Source organism: Loxodonta africana, chromosome 9 (genome assembly GCF_030014295.1).
Source record: "Loxodonta africana isolate mLoxAfr1 chromosome 9, mLoxAfr1.hap2, whole genome shotgun sequence".
Classification (NCBI taxonomy): Eukaryota; Metazoa; Chordata; class Mammalia; order Proboscidea; family Elephantidae; genus Loxodonta; species Loxodonta africana.
The window spans coordinates 43717089-43738127 of record NC_087350.1 but is presented as its reverse complement, the minus strand read 5'-3'; the positions used below and the strand labels follow the sequence as shown (position 1 = coordinate 43738127).

Here is a 21039-nt window from a genome sequence, read left to right as displayed (position 1 = left end):
TTTGGGTTCGCTAATTCGCTGCAACGTCTCACAGAACTCATGAACCATATAAAGGAAATGGCTCATGTAGTCATGGAGGCTGGCAAGTCCCAAATCTGTGGGTCAGGTGTAGGCTTCTCCTGACCCACGTGGCTGCAGGGGCTGATAAACCCAAACTGGCAGTTCTGAGCACAGGCTGCTGGCTCACAAGGCTGTGGAAGCTGGCGAAACATGTCAGATGATAGGCCGCAAGTCCACGGGACTTTGGAGGCCGGTGAATCCCAGAATCAGTAGGTCAGACGGCAGGCCTCTGGCTCAAGTCCCAAGAAATAGAAGTCAACTGATCATGAACCAGACACAGGATCCAGACGCAGAGAGAAAGCCCCACCAGGGTACACACATACACCTTAGATGCAGGCAACGCCCCACATCAATCCCGCTTCACCAACATGTAGAGGTCAGATCTACAACACAGAACATGGAGGATAACCATACACTATTGGGAATTGTGGCCTAGCCAAGTTGACATGTAACCTCAACCATCACAGGTTCCATACACCTTATTTGCATAGTCCCACTCAATCACTGTGTGTGTGAGTCACAAAGACTATGGCTAGAAGGGTCATATTAAGTAATTCATTACACTGCACTCTGGGTGAACTCAAACTTCCAACTTCTCAGTTCACAGTCAAGCACGTTAACCACTTGCACCACCCAGGGATTCTGAGACATAGTTTTGGTAACTGCAAGGTGTTATACCTAGGCAAGGCATCATGTTAGTTACATAAACATTTAAAGTGCTCTTCAAACCTACTTTTCCTTCAGTGTTCTACGTAAATGACACCACCAACCACCCAGATGCCTAAGCCAGAAACCTGGGATCATCCCTTACCCCACTCCTCATTCTTAAGCAGTCTATGAATGGTCAAGTTCCAAATTGTTTATCTTGAATCCCTCTACTTCTTCCCATCTCTACTGCCACTCCCTAGTCTGAGCTGCCATCTTTTCCTCTGTGGGTAATCGGAAGTGCCCAGGTAGCACATCCACTCCTGCTCTTTCCAGTCCTTTCTCAACACAGTGGTCAGAGTGAACATTCTTTAGCAAAAGGTACAGTGGGCTTGGGGATCTGAGGGCCTACGTTTGAATCCCAACTCCACTTCTTCCAGCAATGCAACCTTGGGCAAGTTACTTAATCTTTCTTAGCTATGATTTTGCCATCTGGAAAATGGAGATAACAACAGAGTGCTTATCACATGAGATAACTGTGAGGATTAAATAATGTTAAAGTGCATGCTATTCAATAAATATTAGTGACTATTATTAAACTGGAGCTCTGGTGGTGCACTGGTTAAGAACTTGGCTGCTAACCACAAGGCTGGCAGTTCCAATCCACCAGCTTCTCCTTAAACACTCTATGGGGCAGTTCTACTCTGTCCTACAGGGTCACTATGAGTTGGAAACGACTGGATGGCAAAGGATTTAGTTTACTATTATTAAACTAGAAATCTAACCATGCCACTCCCCTGTTTAAAACCTTCTTATAGCTTCTGAAAGCACTTAGGATAAAATCCAAACTTGTGAACATGGCATTTGAGACCATGCAGGACTTGGTTCCTGCCTCCTCTCCTCTTATCCCCTTGCTCCAGTCACGCTGGCTTGAAAATATTCAGTTCCTCAAATGCTCTGTATCTCCTCCTCCTCTCAGAGCTGATCCCTCTGCTTGTACATCTCGTTTCTCTCCCCCTGTCCTTCTCCAGCCTCCCTCCTACTCTTTCTTCTGAGCCTGATTTAAGTCAACTTGCTCAGGGAAGTCTCCAAGACTTTCCTGATTGGATTAAGTCTCTCTCTCAGCTCTTTTCTTTCATAGCATTCCTCATGACTGAACTTATAAAATTATTTTTGCAATTCTTGTTTAGTGTCAGTTTCCCTAACTTGACTGTAAACTCTGAGAGGACAAAGGCCATGTCTGTCCAGTGCTGAACACAGAGAAGGTTCTCAATAAATGTGTGCTGACTGAATCAATGATCCATTTGGTCTCTGAGACAGCTAAATAGACTAGGACAGATTAGGTGTGTGGGGTGGAGATTGGGAGATATGAGTTGAGGACTCTGGACCTTGGTCTACCCCTAACATGCTAGGGAATCTTGAACTTTCCCTCTGTGGTAGAAATTACTAGTGCTTACTCTGTTTGGTTCTCCTACCCTTCCTGGGCATATGGGAAGACTTTTCAGCCTCCCTGTTGTTAGGTTAGGCCTTGTGGCTAGTTCCAGCCAATGGGGTACGAGTGGAAGTGGCATGTGTTACTTCCACTTGGAGACAGCGAGGAGGAAGTGTGAATTCTCCATGCTCTCTCTCTTCCCCCGCTGTAGCTACCTTGGAAACCGTGTACTGAGATGGTAGAGGCACAAGATGGTGGAGCCTCTCTTAAGCTTGGGACCCTGAATGATTATGTGAAGTACAGCACTCTGACAACTCAAGATGGGTGTGCATTGTGAGCAAGAAATAAATTTTTGTTGTGTTGGGCTACTAAGCCTTCGAAGTTTATTTGCTACTGCAGCAATGGCTCTCTTACTCAGACTAATACATCCTCCTTGAATGTTTATTTTCCACCTATAAAATGAACCATGGAGATTGTCAGGTCTGGGATCCTATAAGTGGTGGCACACACAAATTCGAGCTGTGGCCAAGGAAATTTCCCCTCTAGAATGGTGCTACTCCAAATAGAGTCCATGCAACAGCAGCACTGGCATCACTTAAGATCTGTTAGAAATTCACCTTCTTGGGACCCTCTGAAGACCTAGAATCAGAACCTCTTGGGTGGGGGCCAGGAATCATATTTTAACAAGCTCTCCAAGCTACTCTTATGTATGTTAATAGCTGTTAATGATCCTACAAATCACCTGGTTACCTTGCTAACAAGCAGATTCCGATTAAATAGTTTCTGCATTTCCAGTAAGACTTCCAAGTCATGTCCATACTGCTGGTTGGAGGACCACATTTTGGGTGGCAAGGTTGTAGGGTATAGGAAAAAGCCCCAAAAGCAGCAGGCATTTAATTCCTGGGGCACAAAACAAAGGCATACAAAAGGATAGTTTGTCTTTTTCATAAACTAAAACGTTATCACCCAAGCTTTAAGATGAACTATTTTCACAATGCGCGTGTGTGTGGGGGGTGGGGGGTCTGCTGATTTCTGAAAGGTGCTTTTTTCAGGACCAGAGGGTTGCTATATTTACTTGTAATAACTACTATAATGAGAGTTTATTACATACCAATTAAATGTGCCCCCCTCATTTAATTCCTAAGATAAATCTATGAGGTGGTGCCATCCTTGTGTCCATTTTATGTAAGAGGGAATGGAGAGGTTAGGAAAATGCCCAAGGTCACCACAGCTGGTGAGGGGCAGTCAGTGTCTGAACCCAGCCTGAGTCTTTGCCCATCTCCCTCAAAGCAGGCTTCACCTTGGCTATCTCACCTGTCTGATTTGCAGAGAAAGATACATGCCTGAGGCATGGCTCTGCCCTCCATCCCCAGGGTGTGGTGATGTCTTCTGTAAACTAGAGAAGGTCTGGAGATAGTGATATGCAAATGAGGCTGCCCTATAACAGGTTACTCAAGAGCAGGGTATGCTGAACTAACTAGAAAATGCCTTCTTCCACATACAGCAGGAGTCAGGCATCAAGGCTCTACCTTGGCATTTGGTCCTAGGAAGGGCACCCAACTATTTTCCATTACTGGTTGGCAATCTGGTTAAATTTAGCCTCCTTTTCAAAAGCTTCAATATAAAATATTCCCTTTAATTGTCAAATGATTTTTTTCCCTCAGTGCTGATGCAATCATTTGATTTCTTTAATTTCCCATCACCAATTACAGGAATATTTTAATAGAAGGAAACAAAGCTAATTCGCTGTTTTCCCTCCTTTCCTCTCAAACTTCTACAGTGCTAGTAGCTGAACCTAAATGCTGTCGAGTGTTGGAGAAATTCATCTACAGTGATCTTCCTTTTTGTCAAAGCATTCCACCTTCAATTATCTTTGTTTTATACTTTTCAACAACAAAGTTGTTTTGCTCAGCGACCAAGATGTGGGGAAAAAAACAGGCTTGGGGCAAAAAAAAAGAAAAAGCTATTAACTAATTTAAGTCAGCTCTGTGCTGCTGAGGTTCAGGTCCCATTGTAATGTAAAGCTAATGAGATTCCACTGGGAGATAAAAGCCCTCTCCCTGGCCGCCAAGGCAGAGGAAGGGTACTAATGTTCCCAAGGAACCAGGGGATGGGAGGCTATTCATCCCACTAGTGAGTGCTGGTTTAAAAAAAAAAAAAAAAAAGCTTGTAAAAGGATCAAAGTAGATGGCCAGCCCAAGGAAAGGGAGGGAGGAGAAGACATAAAAGTAACAATAAACCCACGAGACAGGGAAGGCAGCAGAGGACCTGAGAGGGAAATGACTGTGGCTGCAAGCTGTAAGGGTGGAGGAAACAGAAAGCACCGAGAAAGAGCTGACTTAAAGCAGAAACAGGCAGAGATCACAGAGGGGGCTTCGCTAAGGGACGACCAGTTTCACCTCAAGGCAAAGAAAAACAGTATATGCTCTAGTTTAGTTTGGGGTACATTTTTCCTCCTCTCTTGTAAAAAAAAAAAAAAATTTTTTTTTTTCTTTCTTGTATGGCTGGGCTGTAGGTGATTTATTTTGAGTAGTGGGTGACACTTCCATCAACAGATCGGCTTTGCTTTATTAATCTTATTTTCAGGGTTTTCTCCTCCACCAACCAGGACTTACTGAAATTCCCTCTCCCTTTGCTCAAAGAGGTGGAGGCAGGACATAGGCAGACCCAAACTGACGGGAGAACTACAGCTCAGGGAGGGAGAAAGGAATCTTTCAAGGGACCTTGAAACAGCTGCTAGTCATCACACTGGAGAAGAAGAAAAGATGCCAGGCAAAACAAGTCTCCTCACAGTTCCTCTGCCATATTGCATGCAAGGAGCTTCTGACAATCTCTAACTCCCAGAAGCTGAGAGTGAGATAGGGTTTCAGAGATCAAAATCAAATGCTAAACCAAATTCAGAACTACCTGCGATAATAGCAACAACCAAAGTCAACACTTACTGAGCACTTATCCTGTGCAAGGGCTCATGTACACAATATACCTGGTGAGGAGCTCAGGGTTGGCGTACACAACATGTCTGGTGAGGACTTCAGGGCTGGCATGCATAACACACCTGGTGAGGAGCTCAAGCTTTGGAACCAGACTCATGAGTTTGGATCCTGTCTGCCACATATGAGCTGTGTGACCTTGGGCAAAGACTGCAGGTGTCAATGCATGTAAAGCACTTAACAGTGTCTCTGCAACAATGTTATGACAAAAAAAAGGTCCTTAAATAATTTCCATTTACGAGTGAGGAGATGAAGTCACAGGCAGTTTAAGCAACTTGCTCAAGCCAAGGAGCTATTAAGTGGGAGATCGGTGATTTGAACCCAGTTGGGCAAGCTTGAATGCCCCAAGCAGAGGGCTCTCCACAACAGACATTTGGGGGCTAGGAAGAAGAAGGGGGAAGACAAGGGATGCAGAAGGGTGGCCTACCTGGCCCGTTTCCCATGCCCAGGAGGGAGTGGAACCCACCACTCCAAGGACGGAGCTGGGACTGGACCCCAAGTCTCCTGAATTACCCTAGTTCTCATCACTTATTTGACTTTCTACCTCTCTCTGGTAGAAGTTTTGATTAGTCTTGCTCATTGCCATATCCTAGGCACCTACCCTGAACAGTGCCTGACCCAGACACAGTGGGCCCTCAAGAAAAAATTTCCAGACTGAATGAGTGTCCTTGCCTTGTACAATAAGTGAGCACATATATTAAGAGAAACCAAAATCACAATGCCAAAAAAAGGGGGTGGGAGGATATTGGGAACAGTCCTATTGTTACAATGATGAACCTGGCATATAGAGCCCAAACTCTTCTTTCCACTCATGCCCTAGAGCCAGCTGTGGGGGCAAAGAGCACAGCTTTAGGTCCAGCAGGACTATTTTCTGCTTAAGATCACCCCCTCCCCACAAAAGCCTAGGTTTTATGGTGGCCAAAGCTTTGTTGTCCTTTATCAACAAGAAGAACAAAAGACAGAGTGGAGCTACATAGAAAGGAGAGTGAGACACAGGCAAGGGAGAAAAGCTCTCTTAGTATACTGTCATTTCTCAGCAGAGTCCTCTTTTAAAAAGTAAGGGTTTGTTGAGCTCCTTGAAGGGGGAAGTTGGTGAAGGGCAGTGGCAGTCACCAGCCTGGGACAGGAATAACAGTGCCATCCATGGCCCTGTTTCAGGATGACCTTATACATTCTTCCCACTCTTTTCCTCAGAATTTTCTGAATACCTTCACTTTGGGGTGTTCGATTTGATTAAAATGAAAACTTACAATTTTTCAGGGGTTCTTAAACAGGGGTCCTTGGATTTCTTGGTGGTCCATGGATTATCTTTAAGGGACTCAAACCATCGAAGAATGTAGGCATCATTCTGCCTGTGAGCATACTTCCGGGCCAGGGTGACAGCTTTCAGTGCAGCACAGAGGTGAGAAGCACAGGCTTAGAGGCAGGCTGCCACAAACTGTACCTCAGCTTCTGAAAGGTGGGCCTAGGCTGGGGACCAGGGCCTGGGTTGTTAAAAAGCTCCCCAGGGTGATTCTGATGTGCAGCCAGGTGAGGAACTCCTGGTTAACACAGCCAGCCTCACTGCTAGGCCACTGCCTGCTTCCCTCTGTGAGGGGGCAAGACTGGAGCCACAGTGCTGGGCATGAACTGAGCTTGAAAAATGGCTCCAGCAATTACTTGATACTCTTCTCTAACATAATGGACTAACGCACTGAGGTACTTTATCTGTGAGCACACAGCCACGAAGCCCAAGGCCTCCCCCTGCTAGGCTAGGAGAGCTAAGGCCTTTGACTATTAAAAGTATGCCCTGTAAGATTAATAAATAGGAAAAGTTAAGTACCCAAGTGTTTAAAAGTTGCTTATTTAAAAGAAGCTTGCTAGAAAGACTCGGATTCTGGCTTCCCTCCAGCCAATACCTGCTTTCACATGTGAAGAGAAGATTCTCTCAGACCTGGGATGGAGGGGGACACTGAACAGTCAGGAGACTAGGTTCAATTCTGGATTAGTCACTAATTATCTGGGTGACTTTGGCCACATCACTCCCCCATGGGCCCTCAGTAAAAGAGCACAAGGCTCAGATCAGTGCTGAATAATCCCTTAGGCCCCGTATAAATCCTAGGTTTTAAGTTGATGCTGCAGGACCTAAGCAGCCCTCGTTACCTCCTGGGATTGCAGCCCACTCACATACCATGTGCCCTGCTTCAAGGAAAACCCGTCACAGCTTCATCTTCAGCTCTACCTGGTTTGTATTAGGGTGTAAATTAAAGCCCTTTGTTCTTCTAAAGGTTCCCTGGGTGGCGCAAACTGTTAAGTGTGTGACTACTAACCAAAAAATTGGTGGTTTGAACCCACCCAGAGGTACCTTGGAAGACTTGCCTGAAAGTCTGCTTCTGAAAGGTCATGAAAACCTCATGGAGCACAGCTCTACTCTGCCATACACAGGGTCACCATGAATTGGAATCAACTCAGTGGCAATGGTTTGCTTTTTAGGTTGGTTTGTTCTTCTAAAAAGAACAAATCTGTCTCAGCAGGCAGGAGGGGACACCAGGTTCTTGCCCCATTCCAGGATCCCACTGGTGCTGATGTCACCCTTAACCATTCCTCAGTTTCTGAGCCCTCTAGACTGCTTCACCAGGAAGAGTTTAAAAAGAGCGTAGAGAATTGGGCTTAGAACCAGGGAGGCCATCAGCACAGCACTGTTCTTTGTGTTGGAAATCTGTGTGGCCCCTCTCCCCATCTCAATGGGTTCGGAGCACATGCTCAGCAGGTGGTAAAGCCAAACATTTGCTATTGGGTTGTATCTCATGCTGTTCCTTCACTCAAAGAAATACAAATTAACTTTCATTGGGCAGATATACTTTAATGTTGCACAAGGAGATTAGACCAAAAGTTTGGGGCTCTATTAAGAGCTTTGGCAAGGAAAGAGCCTTAAGAGGGTCTGTAGGAATCTCTTAGAAAAAGCGAATTCTTTGTGGATCCTGGAGTCAAAGCTGTGAACCTATCGTATTAATGTTTAAAGAGATAGCAATTCCTGTCAGCAACGTTGCTCCAAGGATCTGCACTGGTTCTACGAAAAATATTCAAAACAGTCCCAGAAGTACTCATTGCATTAAGAAAGGAGTCATTATTATTCCAAACTTGGAATGCTATAAAGTCAGTTCTAAAAGGGATGCTGGGGACTGGGGGAGATGGGGTGCAGCACAAAGGCATGTTTCTAAAACGGGGATAAAAGTACAGTACAGAGGAAGCAGGAGATTTATTTTTTTATTATGTAGCTCTAGTCTCTAATCTGTATCTTGGATCTGTATGCCACAGGTTAAGCAGGCCTAGAGGCCCAAGCAGGAAGCATCGAAGGCCACACGGACTAGGGATTACTTAGACTAGATCAATATTTCCTTCTCTACTTGATGAAAGAGCCATTTGCATGGGCTCCACAGGACTTACAACTGTCCACCAGACTCAGGAAATGTTGCTCTGGGATGAACCAGAAGCAGGGCTGTGTGTTGGTATTGAGAGGTGGAGGCCCAGCTGCTCCACCTTGCCGGAAATCCCTGGACACATCTCTGAGATTAAGCTCTGTGTCTAAGGAAGGATGAGACCACATAGATAAAGTACTTAATACAGCATCTAGCATTTATCAGGACCTCCATAAATGCATTTTTGTTTAGTTTTGGGGTTCCAACCTCACTCTTAAAAAAACTAGATTAATTGCAGAGAGTCTCCAGAGGGAGACGGGCTGTTCCTAGGCCACTCCCCAGTTCCTATAGGTCCTTCCGAACACCTTAGTGTGGCACATGAGGTCCCTCAAGACCTAGAACCCAGCCTTGTCTCTCTCAGTCCCCACTTTACACTCCAGCAATACCGGTTAGGTTAGAAATTTCTTCTCCCAAATATGCTTTCCTAACTCTGTGCCTTTGTTTAAAATGTCCGTCTGTGTGGAATGCTCTTCCCTTGTCTAAGCCCTTTTCACCTTTAAGACTCAGCTCAGGGGTCTTCCCTATCCCACCCTATCCCCTGGGCTGGATGGAAGGCCCCTTGCCAGTACTCCCAGCAGATTCCTCTGGATACCCAAGTCCTGCACTTGCCACCACCATCTGTGACCAGGGGCCCCTGTCCCGCTTGGCTGTGCGCTCCTCGAGAATGAGGCCACATCTTCCTTATTTCTATACTCCTGCGCCTAGTACAGGGCCTCTCAGGAGAGGACAGTGCTCTGAAAATGTGGCTCTGCACTGGGCACCAGAACCGAGTGAAGTAGAGATAAAATGGGTCAGATCCTCTTTATTTCTTTTTGACCAGTGGGGAAAGTGGAGCAGAGTGAAAGGGGGTGTGGGGTAGGAAAAGTTGAGGTCACTGGGCATTGCCAGGAGGAGAGGGCCTGGGTAAGCAGAGAAATCCAGAATAGATGTGAGGGACGTCTCCAAGGCTCTGAAGGACATGCTCTGTGGAAGGCAGGCTTGACCAGCCTTCAGATTTTGCCAAAGGCCTCATGCAGGGCTGGGAGGAGACACATACAAAAAGTCCTTGACATTTCTCAGGATTAAGGAATTTAGGCTCTTCAGTTAGATGGGGCGGGGGGCGGGGGGGGGGGAGTCTAAAGCTTTCCAGATGGTAAAATGCCAGATTCTGTTGCTGGCTGCCAGGAAAGTTCAAGCCCAAAGATACCTGAATTGTTCTGTACCCACTTGTGTGATGTTATTTTCTGCTGGAACAGCCTTGCAGTTGGAGAAACACATCCAAAGACATCTGGGCTCCCCAAGAAAATACAGACAATACCTCCTACTTCTCCTCCAAAACTGAGGCAACTGCAGGAGGATGACTGAAGACTGCCTGGATGCGGGGCAGTGGGCCAAGCTCCCCAGCAGCTGGGCCGCCACTGTGCTTGGGGCCTTCTGCCTTGTCACTGCTCTGCCTGGGGAAATGGAAGTTAGGGTAGGACACGTGGACCTGAGATGTCTTCTAGGGACCACAGAGGTGCCGCTAGCCTTCTCAGGACATGAGGGACTATTCCAGGTCCTGGAACTATGATTTCGCATCAGCATGTCAGGGCTGCCCAAAGGACACCTCTATAATTTTGGGTACCTTAGTCCCTCTTTAGCTTATTTTTTGACCAAGAGAGGAGATAATACGCATGGAGAAAAAGGGAAGAGAGATGATGTTTCAGCAGCAGTGTACGGGTTTTTCAGTGCCGTGCTGGCCTTTGGTTTACTTTACAAAACATACCTAACAAAATGGGCCATACGTATAGATGACCACAGATCCTGAGTTCTGCCCCCTCACTCCATGGCAATGATAACACAGCTGACATTTATTGAGCATTCACTATGGGCAACTGCAGTGGTAAATGCTTTGTGAACTCCTCATGATAACCCTATGAAGTAGGTTTTATTATTTCCCCCTTTTTATATACGAGGAAACTGATGCTTACAGAGACTAAATTCCTGGCCCAAGGTCACACAGCTGATCCATGGCAGAGCTGGCATGTAGATCCAGGTGTGTTTGTTTCCAGAACCTGTGCTCTTAGCCACTGGGCAGTATGGCCTCCCAATAGGTCCACTGTGAAGAGACTGGGATGAGGCAGCAGCAAAGATACAAGGGGGAGTAATTTGAATCAGAGAACTTTTTTGTGTAAAGCTGGGTAAACATAAATAACGGAAAAGGAGGAAACGATCTTGCAAGTGAGAGGGGGGATGACTGAGCAAAATCCTAGAAGGAATGCCTCTGTCAGAGGAATATAAGTATGTTTTTACTAAAGAAGAGGGAACGGGTGCATTCGCAGAGAAATTTCTTGACAGATATAATGTCGTAATTTGAGATCATCCAAAGAGTGAAGTGACTGAAGGAAGCTTTGGGAATTGAAACAACAGAAAATAATAGCAAGAGCAAATAAACTTTATACCTATGAACTTGTTTAATCCTCACAACAATTCTATGAGGTAGGTACTTTCATCTCTATTTTACAAATGAGGAAACTGGGAAGCTAGGTAACGTGCTGAAGGTCACACAGAGAGTAAGTGGTGGAGCTGGGATTGAAATACACAGCTACACTGCCTCTCTCTGGTACAGTCACTATGGGGACTGTGATAGGAGATCAACCAGGGCCAGAGAAAGAAAGGAATCAGCCTGAATTCACAGTGCAGTGGGTGGGCATGGCTCTGGGACGTTCTCCTGCACTGCTGGGCAGCCTGCACACGCATTCGGCAGACTGCTGGGCACTGAGGTTTGAGCCTGGGGAACGGCAAGGTGGATGGTCTTCCCAGGAACAGTTGTTGGATTCTGACCTGGAGTGTACTTGATCCCATGCAACACTTCAGTAAAAAATAAGTTACAGAAATGAAAAATGCCTGCTCTGACTCCTCTAATGGTAGAAAACCACAAACCACTTCCAAGGCAATTTATTAGGCCCTAAGAAAGTTGGCAGGATGGGCTGGGCTTTCCTGGTTCCATTGTAACCGTAAAACTGGGCATATGTGAGTGTACCTTAATGAGACTCTCAGTTATTACCACACTCAGCATTGGTTAAGGGGGCCTTGAAGAGGGAAGGTACTGGGATATTATAAGAGGAAAAGAAATGATCAAGCCTATTTTGTGTTTAGATGCCTGTGAATATTGAAACGTGCCCATTAAGAGGAAAGATGACGATAAAAAGCTTTTTGGCTGTTGCGTGAGTGTAAGGATTCTTTCAGCTCCCAGGGCCCTCTGGCTGACACTTAACTATGTCCACTTTTATTTTCCTTCTGCTTATCAAACCTGGTCAATACAGTCCAACTGTCAGCTTAGGAAAGGGCTGCTCTTCGGGATGACCCTGGAATTGTCCACTGCCTCTCCTTGCCTAATGCTCGTCCATAGCCCACTGTTTGGCTCACACATGCATTCATCCTGTATCATCACTTGTTCAGGGATATTGCTAGGAGTATATTTTCATACATTAAGCTGCCCACTTGCCCTTGTACTGGTGAAAGCTGTTCCTTCTCTAGGCTTTATCTGTTTGGGATTGCCAAGATACACTCGTGAGGCAGGAATAGTGCGCACAGAAACAGAATGCAAACACACCATATCTGGTCAATAAAACATAAGTGCTTTTGAGAAAAGTTAAATTGGCATTTAAGAGAAATGGGATGGTCAGAGTGACATGATCTGGAAAATACAGAAGGGCCTTCTATGACATGAAGGTGATCGCCTTTTGGAGGCTGTTCCTTGGTGACTGAATTCTTTCTAGGTGTGGGAGCCTTTGCTGACGGTGGACTGAGATTTGGCACCAAGTCTTAGAACTTTCATCACAATGTGAGCCTCTTACAGGTCTTCATATGTGGCTTTTGAAGACAAGTTTTTGAAAGGAAATGTAAATGAGGTAGGTAGGAGGAGGTTTTAGAAATTATAGAGCATGAGACTTAAAATAATTTAACTATGTATTGAGCCTATTTTGTGATGTGAATGCCACAGCAGCACATACGCTCAAGTAACATATGTGACACAGCCTTATTCCAATAACAGTTCCTGTCTTCTAGAAACTACCCCAATGTCAGGGAAGGTTCTCTTCCTGAGACCTGGAATTAAGGACAGGTTGTTGTTAGCTGCCATCGAGTCAGTCCCTGACTCATGGCAACCCAGTGTGCTACAGAGTAGAAACGCTTCATAGGGTCCTCCTGGCTGTATACTCTTTACAGGAGCACGTCACCAGGGCTTTCATCCGCAGAGCCATTAGGTGACTTCAAACTGCTGACCTTTAGGTTAACAGCTGGCTGCAAACTGCTTATGCCACTCAGGCTTCCAGGCTTGGCAAATACTATTTGGGTAAGTGATCAATTTCTGCTAGGTACTCAATATATCCACCAATCTAATATATATCATGTACCAAAACTTCAGAGAATTGAGTCTTCTAGGGTTGAGTCAATCTATTCTATTGAAAAGCACCCGGCCACACTGCAAACATACCTTGATAAAGTCTGTTCCCAGATGGGGCCCACTTTTTTACCAAGGCATGAAATAATGGTTCTAGAAATGAAGTGGTGGCAACCTGCCCAGAACACTATCCCCCTATCCACAGCTAAGTTCTAATGGCATAGGACTGAAAGGGTGAATCTTCCCTCAGTTGCCTGTAGAATAATGCCTGTTGGTGGACGAAGAGCTGGACATCCCTGGGCTATGACTTTTGTGCTTTAGCTCTGAGTGAAAAAGCTGTGAAGCATTTGCCAGCCCCTATGATAATGTCTCTCAATTCTCTGCCTACCCGGGGCTGTACACACACTCCACCTCTTTCTTTAGCCTTCCTGCCAAGATTTAACGCAGTAAGTAGCTGCAGGTTTGTGCTCATACTTCCTAAGTTACTGGATGAAAATGCACACTGTGCTGAAATGAGGGGGTTAAAGATCAAAACAGGGACTGCCCCTGCAGTGTGTAAATGTCAGAAAAATATGAACACGCTTGAAACCTTTCCTGGCTCTTTGTGATTCTGCCCTTTCAGATGGCTCCCCCTTATTTCTAAGTTCCATTCTCTGAATCTACTCTGCTGGAGACTTGCTGGCTATAAAAAGCTTCTTCGCCCTAGGACGAAGTGCCAGGAGGCTCTCCAAGGGACCAGAGTAAATGATGGGAACCTGTTAGCAGTGATGGACCCACAGCAAGCTGTCCCGAACTCTCAGCCGTTTCCCTACACTCGGGTAAGGGGTCTAATGAGGAAGACAGAAAACGGCTTACTGACAGACAGTCAACATTTGTAGACAAAAGGAAGGCCAAATTTAGCTTCACGTGGCGGAATTTGCTACAGGACCTCGGGTGCTCCATCTTTAACCCAGGGAGTCAGGCATGGGCCTGGGGAGAATTTGACAGGTGTGGGCTTCCTGACATTATTTTCAGAAATAAAAAGGTGATTATAAGCTTGGTTTGGTTCTGCAAGGCAGCTCCCCCTCTCCACTCCCCTCCTGTTACACCTAGGGGAAAGACCACAGAGGGCTCCCTGCCTTCCTAGCAGGCCCTCTTTCTGTGGTGGTCACTGCTGCCACTTGTGGGCAGGAAAACACACATAATACACAGTAATTGCAACCACATAATGAATGTCAAAGAAAGGTGTGCTCGGGGTTCTACACCAGCACAATTCAGGGAGAGAATTCCTCCCGTGACATTACGTAACCAGGTATTCCCAGTTCAGAGGTGGAGCACAATTATGGTATCTAACACCATCATTTGGACATTTGGGCACTATTTTTCTGCCTGAGAAATCCCCTATATTGATGACAAAGAAACTGCCTTTTCCAGGCCTCTGTAATCTCCCAATGCATTTTTTTTTTTTTAATTGTGATTTAAGTGAAAGTTTACAGAGCAAATTAGTTTCTCATTCAAAATTTATTCACAAATTGTTTCATGGCATTGGCTGCAATCCTGCATTGTGTTAGCACTCTCCCCTTTCTTTTTCCATCCTGGAACCCAGGTTTATTTGTCCAGTTTTCTTGTCCCTTCCTGCCTTCTTATCTTTGTTCCTGGGCAGGTGTTGCCCATTTCATCTCCTATACTTGACTGATCTAAGAAGCACGTTCCTTGTGTGTGTTATTGTTTGTTTTATAGGCCTGCTTAATCTTTGGCTGAAAGATGAACTTTGGGAGTGGCTTCAAGTCTAAGTTAGAAGGGTGTCTGAAAGCCATAGTCTCGGGGGTTCCTCTATCAGACCAGTGAGTCTGGCCTTTTGATCATTTGCTCTACATTTTTCACCTGCTCTGCCCAGGACTATCTGTTGTAATCCTAGACAGAGACTGCTCAGTAGTGGTAGCCAGGCACCATCTAGTTCTTCCAGTCTCAGAGTTGTGCAGGCTGTGATTCATGCGGTCCATTCGTCCTCTGGACTGATTACTCCCTTGGGTCTTTAGTTTCTTTCCCTCTCTTTTGCTCTCAACTAGAATAGACTGATAGTTATATCTTAGATGGCCGCTTACAAGCTTTTAAGACCCTAGACATTACTCACCAAAGTCGGATGTAGAATGTCTTTAAGAACTATGTTGTGCCAATTGACATAGATGTCCCCCGAGTCTATGGTCCTTTGCCTTTGAGCCTGAGAACTTCATCCTGTGAGGTGTTTAGTTATGTCTAAGAGGTTTCCCCGACTGTGCCACTTGTGTGCTGTATTGTCTATATTAATACATAAGGAGCTCCTACAGTCATGTATTTAGAAACTTCCACCTCTGAATCTGTACCTGCTGGTCGGCGTGCTCCCTTACCCCTTCCCTCACCTCTTGGCATATCTATCTACGTATCAATTCACAGATTACAGTTTGTTGATTCTATTGTTGCAAGGCTGTCTATGCTATATCCCCCCAAAAAATACCCCAGTGCCTTTTATACCAGTGTTTCAGGCTGAGCTTTTCTGGATAATGTAGATAACTATCCCTACCAACCACTGATTGGGCTACTTGGACGGGTGTAAACAGGTAGATGATGAGCTAAAGGGAATATTTACCATAGTACTTTAAAACAACATCTTTTTGGGAAGCACTATAAACAACATCAATCAGGACACCCAAAATTTAAGTGGGTAGACAGGAAGAAAACAGAATTCTGAGAAATAGCTGATAGTAAAAAGCACACTTTAGAAATGTCGCCACCTAATCCTTCTCTTTTGGCATTTTTAGTTTGAAATGCTAAACATCACACAACAAATTGCACCAGGCCTTCAGAATCTGCAACTGACAAAGTGGGTCTGAGATCAGCTTTTAGTGCACAATCTGCTGAGGAACAGCAATGTCTGCCCTGAGATTCACACAGTGAACTGAGATTCATGAACTAAGTGTGTTACAGCCATTCCCCATTATTATCCCATAGGACATATCCTTCGTCTTCTCTACTAACATCTTCCACAAGCACAATGATATGAAAATAGGCTTGTTTATAAAATCCCAAACTCCTTCCATGTGACAACGATTAGTTGAAAGTTTTGTTGATAAAGGATTAAGCTTAACTCTGTATTACATTATTTTCCAATATATTCTCTAATTTCAGAGCAAAAAGAAAATGGCTTGGTAGGGAAGACAGAGGACATTTTAATTCACTAATTCCTTATCAGCCCCTGAAAAAAGAAAAGGACTTCAATGTATCTGCCTTTAGTTGTAATCAGAAGGACACTATCACCTGCCCACAAATTGTTGTTCTTTAATCTAGTATAGGTCAATATTAGAGGTCAAGTCCATTTAGTTAAAAACAAGTGAAGGTAGGGATGATAAAGAGATCTCAAAAAAGGTTCTGCACAAACAGAGACAATATGCCACTCACCAGTTGCGATAAAATTCCTATTCCTTTGAATTCATTACTTTATGTTCTTTGAGTTACTGCTTCAAATATGTTACAGAAATTACAAGGAAGGAACTGGCAGGTGTTCCTAAATCTCTCCAACTAGACTAATATCAAATTTTAAACAATGCTTCAGTATTTGTTTGTAGTTTTAAACATATACAAAGCATGCCTGGCAGGTTATTTTTAGGGGAGGTAAAATAAAAATATACCACTGTCTTTCCAAATCTATGCTTCACCAAATCTGTGTTCCACACATTTTATAATTTCCTAATAAACTTCCTGCTTGCATTCAGAAATACTTAATACTACACAGAATACTTCAAAAAAATATACGCAAAGGCAAGCATGTGGAAGCCCCCTCCCTTATGAAGGAAATTTGAATGGAAACTGGACCATTGTTAAGATACCAGGTAATGAGTCTTCAGTACTCGTTGCTCTCACGAAGTCCTCACTGCCTTTTGTGGCGCCACGAGAAGGAACTCATTGCAATACCACAGAGGACACTAAGGTAACAAGTTAAAGACAAAACAACTGCCTTAATGTTCCTCACTATCACAGCAAAACAAGATGCGGATAATGAGCAGCACTCTTTCTCCTTAGAATGTTTTTCAACCAGCTGCTTTTGGAGGAAAAAAAAAAACAAAAAAGAATCATTAAGAGAGTTAGCATGGATAAGGCCAGGACTTCATGCGTGTGAAACAAGGAAATACCTTAGGTATGGTCTTTTTTTTTTTTTATGGTCACCTGGATAAGAACGCTAAGAATACAAATGTAGTTCACTGCATTAAAACCTACACATGACTACACACTTCTTTTAGGGTCCGGATGCAGGGAGGGAGGTTGTTTTCCTTATTATGTTTTCAGACAGATCATCTGGGTAAAGGGATGTTAGAAGACGAAAGGCCAGAGTTTTCTTATTATTTCAGAACAGTTCTAGATTTACAGAAAAGGTGCAGACGGTGGAGAGTTTCAGCATAAAACTGCCCCACAGGGTTTCCAAGGAGCGGCTGGTGGATTCTAACTGCTGACTTTTTGGTTAGCAGCCGTATACCCTCCCTAAATTTGTGGTTTTCAGCCTCAAACCACTTCCCTAACTCCATCCATATCTTTTGTTTACCCTAAGCATTATACAGGGGTTCAGGAAAGAATGAGAGTTGATGTAAATTAAGCACCACTGAGGGGTGGTCCAGTATGTTCTTCTGATAGAAAAGCTCACTGCTTAATGGGTATGGTGTTTCCTTTCAGGATAATGAAAATATTCTGGAACTAGATACAAGTGGTGCTTCTGCAACATGTCAATGTAGTAAATGCCAATGCATTGTTCATTTTAAAACGATTGATTTTATGTTATGTGAATTTCACCTAAAAACAAACAACCCCAAAAGCCCTACGCTTAAGCTGCCTGGCACAACCTGGACACAACTATTACTCACTGTGGGAATAACTTGGGCCAACCTTTCAAAATCATGTCTATCCTCTGCTTTACCCCCTTCCATGGCTTCTCACTGAATTAAGAATAAAATCCAAATTCCCTACCAGGGCCTAAAGGGACTTGCATGACCTGGGCTCTGCCTCCCATCTCTTCTTCACTCCCTCCTTGCCCACTGAGTGCTCCAGGGACATCTGCTTCCATCAGTTCTTAGAACCCAGCCCTGGTTTCTGGGCTGCTGTTTCAATTGCCTAGAAATTTCTTTCTGTGGCTTTTTACATGACTGGCTCTTTCTTACTCTTCCAGCCCCTGTATAAATTTCACCTCATAAAGGTCTTCTCTGATTACCGTTAATTGGAAGGAAGACCCTCCTGTTGTTGTTCTTAGTCACAACAACCTGGAGTTATCATATGTACTTACTTATTACACTTTCTTGTCAGTCTTGTCTTCCGCTGCACCCCTAGCACCTTAGCATAGTGGCTGGCATATGGAAACGCGGCTCAATAAATAATTGTTGTTGAACTTGATGAGGGAATGAATGAAATTGGAACCAACTCTCTATTACTTGTACTACTGGACAGAAGCAGAGACAGAGGATAGAAAAGAAATAAAACCAGTTGCTGCCTGAGAGCTGCTGGGGGTAGTGGAAACCCTCATATGCCACAAGTATTAAGCTAGTCCAGGGAAGGGGACCCTTCCACCATCGGGAGTTGTGGGAAATGGATTTTCTCTAGTCACGATTCATTTTTTCTAACTTTTCTCAAACAGAAATTTGAGGAAGCCCTATATATGAACAAAACATCGCCACAGCAATTCTGGTTAAAGTGGGCACACTGGGCACAGGTTGGGGCAGGGCGAGGGCAGAGCTACCTGCCTCCTTCAGCCCATCCCTAAGGCTCCTGCATAGATCACTAGGGCTCTGAGAAACAGTTTACAACTTGTGTGGATTGTGCTTAGAGCAACTCAACTGTCTCTGATTTTTTATAATGTCAGGTTTACCGAGGTATGATTTACATGTAGTAAAATTCACCTTTCCTAAGTAGGTAGCTCTCTGAATTTTGATGAACATATACAGTCATGTAATCCCTACCAGAGTTAAGATATAGAATATTTCCATCATCCCAATCTGTCTCCTTGGGACCCCTGTTAGTCAATCCTCTGCCCCTACCCGAAGCCCTGGCAACCACTGATCTCATTTCTGTCCCCAGGTTTTGCCTTTTCCAGGATGTCATAAAATGGAATCATACAGTGAGTAGCCATTCTTGTCAGGCTTTTTTCACTTTTTGAAAAGCCTCTCTTTGAGACGAATGCTTACAAAGCATTCAAATTTTCCTTAATGCCTCTTAACTAAGAAGCAAAAAGTAAAACTTACCTTTTGGAACACTTGATAGTTAGATTTGGACCATATATCAAGCTGGAGGGAAAAGAGATAAAAATATGATTAACATCATTTTTAGAATTTGGACTGTATGAGTCAATTCCGACTCATAGTAACCCTACAGGACAAAGGAGAACGCCCCCATACAGTTTCCAAGGAGCGCCTGGGGGACTCGAACTGCTGACCTTTTGGTTAGCAGCCTTAGCATTTAACCACTATGCCACCAGGGTTTTCACTATTACACTTACTAGGCTTGAAAAAACAAAAAATGAAACATTCTGGTTATAGAATAAGAGAATCTCAGGGTTGAAAAGGATCTTAAATCTCCTGCTTGAATTTCCTCTTTGTCAGTCTGAAGGTGATTTAAAGAAACTAAATGAAGGAAAACAGGATAAAGAGAGAAGTCAAACTGAGGTGTTCGTTGCCTCCAAGATCCTTTTGAGCTATGCCCTGCGGTAACTTCTAACCACAACTCCTCCTGCCCTCCCTATTGCTCACCCCGGCTCTCTCGCAAGGTCAGTCCTGCCTCAAGAGTCAGGATCTTTGCATTTACCATACCCTGAGCCCTGGTGGCATAATGGTTAAGAGCTCGGCTTCTAACCAAAAGGTCGGCAGTTTGAATCCACCAGCTGCTCCTTGGAAATCCTATGGGGCAGTTCTGCCCTGTCCTATAGGGTCGCTAGGACAATGGGTTTTTGTTGTTGTCATGTTGCCTGGAATGTTCTTCACATGACTCCTCCCATACTTCCTATAGCTCAAATGTCACCTGATCACAGAGGGATTTCTCAGCTACCCTATCTATTACCCCCAGGACCTGCTGTCTTAATTCTCTTTACCTTTTCAAAAAATTTTAATTTTCATAGTAGTTAAAGCTACCTGATAGTGTATTACATCTTTGTTGATTTGCTTACTATCTGTCTTGCCCGCAGGAAAATAAACTCAGTGAGGGAAGAGGCTTGTCTTACTCCCCCGCCTTCCAATCCCCACCCCCCTCCATCCAGAAACAGATCCTAACACACGGAAGGTAGGTCTTCGCTGAGTGGAGGGAAACTAGCCGCCAGCAGGTGTTGAACACCTGTCAGTGCCCAGCACTGCACTAGGCCCTCCACACACACTCTCTCATTTAATCCCCAGAACAAGCCATTGTGGCCGGTCCCATTAACAATCTTACATTCTAGATGACAAGACAGTGGCTCAGAGCTGTTAAACAGCCCATTTAGAGGCCTCTTACAGATGATCTAGCCTGGTGGTGCTCAAGCATGACTAAGTATCAGGAGCCCCTGGGGATTTTGTTTTTTTAAATATATGCATTCCTTGGTCCCCCCCCAGGGCAAGTGAATCAACAGCTTTAGAGTGGGCCCAAGAATCTATTTCTTTCTTTATTCGGCTTTTTTGGTTTGTTTTTTAATTTTTTTAGCAGGTTAACTGTGATACCAGATAAGGTCAGGAACCTTTAACCTAGGGCGCCCCCTACTGTGCAAATGTGGAAACTAAGGCCTGTGAGAGAGAATGTGGTTACAGCTTTTAGTAAACCCAGACCAGTCCTCCCTCGGCTACACTCGTCATGCACAGGGTACTTTAATGGTTCATTTTTAAAAAAGCCATTTTGGTTTTATAGGATCAATGCTTTGTCATTGTTTCAAGAGTTTGGAATTAGTAGGGCAAGGAAAGAATTACCCCAATACAGTGCTGAGAGACAGCTAAGGGATAGTGCAGAATAAAAGAGGAAGCCATGAGGGTGTCCCATGGGTGCTAAAAAGCCAACTTCAATATATGAGTTCAAGACTCGAGCAAATTGAAACACCTGGTCGATGGGCCTCTTGGAACCTGTCTTTGAGGTTGGTCAGTG

General features: G+C 44.5%; 1 protein-coding gene across 1 annotated transcript in view; it reads right to left on the bottom strand.

The window, feature by feature from the left end:
- Positions 1 to 21039, bottom strand: part of MED27 (mediator complex subunit 27) — a 230786-nt gene that overhangs the window by 11336 nt on the left and 198411 nt on the right. The window contains exon 6 of the mRNA XM_003407504.4: positions 19185 to 19226. Within this exon, the coding sequence (XP_003407552.1) occupies positions 19185 to 19226 (42 nt within the window). The remainder of the gene's footprint in view (positions 1 to 19184; positions 19227 to 21039) is intronic.